The sequence below is a fragment of the Papaver somniferum genome, chromosome 8, assembly GCF_003573695.1.
Source record: "Papaver somniferum cultivar HN1 chromosome 8, ASM357369v1, whole genome shotgun sequence".
NCBI lineage: Eukaryota > Viridiplantae > Streptophyta > Magnoliopsida > Ranunculales > Papaveraceae > Papaver > Papaver somniferum.
The window spans coordinates 27,160,780-27,166,903 of NC_039365.1; the positions used below are offsets into that span (position 1 = coordinate 27,160,780).

At 37.1% G+C, this 6,124-nt stretch overlaps 1 protein-coding gene and 1 long non-coding RNA gene across 2 annotated transcripts; one reads left to right on the forward strand and one right to left on the reverse strand.

Annotated features, from left to right (window-relative positions):
- Positions 1 to 342: 342 nt before the first annotated feature.
- Positions 343 to 1,906, forward strand: LOC113304644. The gene is made up of 3 exons (XR_003338276.1): positions 343 to 480; positions 596 to 676; positions 1,357 to 1,906. It is a non-coding gene; the product is annotated as an uncharacterized LOC113304644 (long non-coding RNA).
- Positions 1,907 to 2,059: 153 nt separating this feature from the next.
- On the reverse strand, positions 2,060 to 4,755 carry LOC113304643 (riboflavin synthase-like). Its single transcript, XM_026553785.1, has 2 exons — positions 3,778 to 4,755; positions 2,060 to 2,376 (listed from the first exon to the last, which is right to left on the reverse strand). Exon 1 carries the CDS (start codon positions 4,650 to 4,652, stop codon positions 3,801 to 3,803), a length of 852 nt encoding a protein of 283 aa, XP_026409570.1. The 5' UTR covers positions 4,653 to 4,755; the 3' UTR covers positions 2,060 to 2,376; positions 3,778 to 3,800.
- Between the last annotated feature and the right edge of the window lie 1,369 nt (positions 4,756 to 6,124).

A 6,124-nucleotide genomic window follows, 5' to 3' on the forward strand; every position in this document is an offset into this window, starting at 1 on the left:
CGAAACAAACAACATTTAATAACAAACAACATTCAATAACAGCTAGATAGCATGACTAGGGGTGTGCAGAAAAACCGAAATCGCGGATTTCACCCGCAACCATCCGCAAAATTACGGGTGAAAACCAATCCGCAAGAGTCAATGGGCCGGACACGGTTGAGTTTTTAAATCCGCAAGGTTTAGCGGTTTGGTTGCAGTTGGTTTTGTGAATCCGCGGATTCACCCGCACCGCAGGACAGGAAAGAAATTTGATAGAAATACTAGGGATAATATAGGAAATATGAGTTTGATATATAAATATCTTATCTTTGTGAAACCTAAAACAGTTTCACTTCACGCTCAACAGTCTTCTCTGCCTATGAGAGGTTCTTCATTTCTCTACTCTGAGTAGTTCTCTGCCTATCAGATTCATCACTAAAAAGTATTGGATCGTGTTGAAGAAGAAGTAAACGCACTACCTGATTGCTGCACCTGAAACCAGTAAGTTTATTTATCTGTTTAATTTTGGATTCAATTGTAGAAAAAAATTCCGGGTTTTTCATCTTTAAGTCTGAAACACATGAAATTAAATTGGGTTTAGTTTCATGTGTGAAAGGAGACTACAGTTTTATAAGAAATTATGCTGAACAAATCAATTTCGAGGAGATGCTAGAAGAGATTGAAAAAATTGACTTAGGTAATTCTCAAACCTTGCTTTCTTTGTTTGTGTATCTTGGGCTTAGTCTTGTGTTTGAGTATCTTTTAAGGGAAATTATGTTCAAGTAGCAGAAGGTATCAAATTCTATTTCGTTATGTTCAGCTTATTTGGTTGTGGGGGCACGAATACAGACTTACAAAATTGCGAATGATTACAAGAGTATTGCCAATTAGTTATCAACCTTACGTCTTGTTGCTAATTAGAATTTCTTTATATGAGGAAATTAGGATCTTGTTGCTAATTAGAATTTCTTTATATGAGGAAATTAGGATTTGATGTGAGACATGAGTGGATATCAACAACATAAAGCCTCATAAAAACTAAGTGAACTGAGAACAGATACCTGTTATGTTAGGTCAAGTAGGTCTTTTTATTGGGAATTTAGTTAGCGTTTCTTCGAAATTGCATCTCACATTTGTTTTTTTCTCCTACTCAGAACCCTTGTTCAGAGTACCCTAGACTAAAGTGTAGTTAGGAAAAATCAGACAACAGGCTTCGCTTTCAGTTTACATGAATCATTTATCTTTCCTAGTTGATATGACTGTTTTGACATATCTTATTTGAGTTGTCGTTTTCTTTGCTGGTTGCTCAGAGTTTTGTAATATCATTTGTATATCTCTTATGGTACTGACAGATTCAATAAAATATATTTGTTGCAGTACTCTTGGTCATGTTTAACAAAGCTGCTCTCTCTTCATACGGTTTTCCATTTGCGAATGTTGTTTGATAAAGCACATTTTTCAAATGATCTACATTTTTGTCCACTTGCAAGTACGAAATAGATATGGCCATACTTGTGTTAAACATATGATAGTGGTGTTTGTCATGATTCAGTTTTTTTAGTCAATTGGTACTTTTTATATGATCACACATCACAGTTCAATTTTATCTAATTGCAAACATTCCTTCTCATTTTACGGATGCCGAAGAAATCTTGAAAGAGATTCCGGACATATGAATTATGGATTGAATGAACTAGTACTCAAATCTAAGTACTCTTTTTTGGCAGCAGAATTTCCATTGGCTTGGCACCAGACTTGTTGCATTTGATAGTTTACCTTCCGTTGTTGTAAGAATTAGTACTTTTTTGTTTCCGTTAAAAAAACACAATACTCTTTTGTGTTAAAATTTCCTATTTCTGAACTTCGTATTTTTATTTGTTTTACTTCTTTTTTTTCTTTTCATGAGTGAATCCGCGGTTAATCCGCAACCGGCCCGTATCACCCGCTGATCCGCGGATGTGGAATCCGCGGGTGACTGGACCGGATACGGTTTGATTTTCCAAATCCGCAATTTTGACGGATTGGTTGCGGGTGACCCCTAATCCGCAACCGTCCGTCCGTTGCACACCCCTAAGTATGACCATCAAGCGCTATGTGAGAGCACTAAAACAATCAAGTTGTAAGAAAACTTAAAATCTTGGGCCCTAACAATGTGAGGCCCTAGGTTTCTAGAATTGGGCCCTGGAACTTTCATTGTGCTTGAAAAATCGCCTGGCACTGCCATTTAACTTATTTGTGCATGCAGCTGATGATCTTCCTGCAGTCGAGTCTCCTTGGATGTAGAGGTTTCAGAGATCTGCCTCTTTACCCAGTCCACAGCTAGAAGCAGCACTATAGCTTCTGCCTCTTCTGGAGGGCCTGCATTAGTTGGTCCTGCTCCATCTGCACTACATGTACCTGTATTATCCCTCACCAGGAAACCAAAACCACAATTAGTATCTAATTCAGTTCTGTTTTCTTATAATTTGTCCTGTTAAGATTATACTAGTATTAGGATCAGAATGAACATGAATTAGACGAGGTTTTCGTTTCCAGAATTTCAAGTCTCTGTATAGCTAAGAAAACCTTGGTACTAGTCCTTTTCGATTCATTAAAAACCCTGTTACACCTGTCTTTCCATATGTACCACACTTGGTTGCTGCCACATCCAACTGAGAACCATTTTTTTATCTTTAGCAAGCCAAAGATTGTAGTGATCCAGAAAGATACTACCAGAGCTAGAAATGACAACTAAAATAGGTGTAGGAGGTAAAGCCCATACTGATTTAGCAAAGTGACCGTCAAAATAGAGATGTGTCGCAGTTTCAATTTTAGAATTAAAGAAGATACAATGGTTCTCTATCTAAACATAAATAAAAACCCCCTTTGATTTAATGTTTTTTTTTTCTGCTCTTTAAAACTTTATTGGTTATATTTTGCTTTGCAGAAAAATGCTCATCCACATGCCACGGAAAGCTTTCCATAGTCTTATCATAAAGAATTGAACTTCCTCTGCAACCCAATACTGCAACCCAATAATATAGCAGTAACTGGTCATTCATTTCTAATGATTACTCAAGCAGTCAATTATTTCCTCTGCAACCCAGCAATGTAGCAGTAACTGGTCGATCATTGCTGCCTGAAGCATATCTATTACTAATTAGCTCATATTACTGACTGCTGCATTTGGTTATTCTCCATAAGAACACCACACAGGAGCAAAGCCACTATCTAAAAGTTTCCAATTATCAGTTATCTTATTATCTACAATTTCACTGATTCCTGATTCTACAAGTATCAATGTTGATCGGAATTGCTAGTGAAATGTTAAAAAATTTAGACACAAAACTCGATCATGGTCCGTCCCTAGACATCCATCTAGTTGATTTTTCTGACACTTCGATTAATCTCTCTATGTTTATAAACATACCAAAGGCTCAATGTTATATGCTTGGGATCATAAAATGAGAAGAATGTTTTCGCGTGAGTGTTACCAAACAAAATACTACATAGTACATATTTCGTGTCATTAATTCTCTGTTCAAGCAAATTGACATTCTCTGATTATGAATTGTGATACACATTCTTATCCGATAGTGAATTCACACATCAAAGGCTCAATGTTATGGATTGTACAACTTAATAATTCTGAACTGTTAATAAGAGTATAACCAAACAAAACTAATCTAAGAAGCCAAGAAAACATGAAAAACTTAAACTTAAATTGGACAAAATCAGAATAGAAAATAGCATAACTGTAAATGAAAGAATAATGAAAACCATGATCAAGAGAACTTGGAGGAGAGTAAAAACAAGTACCAAAGCCAGAATTTCGCGACGGTTCATTTTGGTGTAATGTTGCTAGTGAAGCCACTTTGAAGAAGCCTCTCAACATACTTTCCAAGAATATCAACCTCCAAATTCACTTTCTGCCCAACTTTCTTTAAAGGAATAACAACATTTTGCTGAGTATAAGCAACCAACATGAAATTAAAACACTCTTCATCATCAAAAACCTTACAAACAGTCAAACTAGTTCCATCCACAGAAATAAACCCTTTGGGCACAATAAATTTCAATACTTCTGGTGGTGTTTTCACTTTCACCCACAATGAATCCCCTTCAAATTCTAATGATACAATCTCACCAGTACCATCTACATGCCCTTGAACAAAATGACCACCCATTCGAGTACTCGGTAGTAAAGCTCTTTCTAAGTTAACACGCGAACCCGGTACGAGCTCGATCAACGAAGTTTTTCTTAGGGTTTCCGGTGCTAATCCAACTGAAAAATCAGATTCCTTTTTATCAAATTCAGTTACTGTAAGACAAGTACCATTAACTGAGATACTATCACCAAGTTTAACATCTTCAAGAACAACATTTCCAGAGATTTTCATCTCAAATCCACCATCTTCAGCATAGCCTAGTTGTTTAATTTCACCCATTTCTTCAACAATTCCAGTGAATAGATTTTTGACTGGATTGTAATTAGGGTAGGGAAGAGACTGAATTGAGGGTTTTTGAAAACTGTTAGCATTGCAGAAGAGATTATGTACTGGATTTCTGGAACTGAGATTAAATTTCACTTGGGGTTTTGAGAGGATTCTTTGTTGATTGGTAAATAAGGTTTTAGGAGGTGAGGATTTTAGGAATTTTGATGAGATTGCAGTGAAATGATTAGAAACTGCCATGATATGATAGGTATGGAGAAAACTGAAACCCCTAGAACCGCAGTTTAGTGTATGTTGAAGGTGAAAACGCTACAGATATCCAAGACCCACAAATCCAATATGAGACTGTTTCTCATAAGTCAGAAGAGCAGTTCTACACTCACCGTGCTTTTGCACCGTGAGATGTCCCGGGTGGAACATACCCTTGGAATTAGAGCTGGCAAACGGGCGGGATGGGGCTGGCTTGTGACCAACTCGCGGGTTACGGGTTAATACAAGCCTAAGCTTGCGGGTTGAAATTCTTCACGGTGGTCATTTATCCGACCCGCGCCCGTCCCGGGTAAAGCTTGCGGGTTCACGGGTGCTCACGGGTTAATTCCTAACTATCTTTGAGAGTCGTATCCCTTCTCTTATTCTTCTTTTTTCTTATTTCTTCTTCATCTTCGTTTTTCTTGAGTTCTTTTCCGAGCGATTCTGAGAGTTTGTGAGAGATCGATTGAGAGAAGTGTTTGATGAAACTATTATATGATGGAGGTGTTGTTGTGGTGGTGAATCTTTAAGGAGGAGAGTCAGGGGATTGATATAGTTCTGCTCGAGATGATGAAATAGAGAAGTAAAATTAGGGTTTCTGTTAATTGTTTGGAATTCGATACGAGAAAGGATTAAGAAGATTTAAACGGAACTGCAGGATGGGTTTGTTTTGTTGAAGATTTTGGATGTTGAATTATCGATTGGAGATTGTTCTGATGAAGAATCAAAACCAGGTAAATTTGGGGTTTCAGTTTTGATTGATTTCTTTATGAAATTGAATTTGTTTTGGTATAATATTTCATGGGTTTGTTATTGATTAAGGTAGAGATGATTGTATAGGATTTAATTTTGATTCTAAGAATTAGGGTTCTTGTTGTTCTTCCCCAATTAGGAATTAGAGTTCCTGAATCGAGTTGTTTCTATTAGGGTTCTAAGTTGATTTAATTTTAGTTTCTGAATCGAGTTGTTTCAATTATCGAGTTTTGTTGGTACTAATGGAACTAAGGCTTGAGTTTGGGATGGAGTGGAGCTGCATGTATTTGTAGTTAGAGTTATGTTGATGTTCAGTGATGGGTTCATGTGTATGTGAAATTGAAAGATGGGTCTGAGCTGAGGTAATTTTATCTGTTACGATTGTTTCTGAGATATGAAATTCAGAGAAGAAGAAGCCATAGGAATTGTGGGTTTGAATCAAGAGTTCAGGGAAGAATCAAGATGGGTTCATAGTCATTGTCAAGGAATTGAAGGAGTTGTCGATGCTATGAAGATGAAATGGGTTTAATCGGTTGCATAAGGAGATTCGATTGGTGGTGTTGTTGATACTGCAGCTCAGTTCAAGAACGAGATTTCAGAGAATCAAATTAGTGGTGTTGATATGAGGAACTCAGTGGGAAGAAGAACAATGGATGGGGGAGGTAGTGATTGATTTCTGATGTTGAAGAAGAGGCTGGACTGGAGCCTGG

Excerpts from the sequence above, each read along its gene's own strand:
- LOC113304643 (XM_026553785.1), bottom strand. The coding sequence starts at position 4,652 with ATGGCAGTTTCTAATCATTTCACTGCAATCTCATCAAAATTCCTAAAA.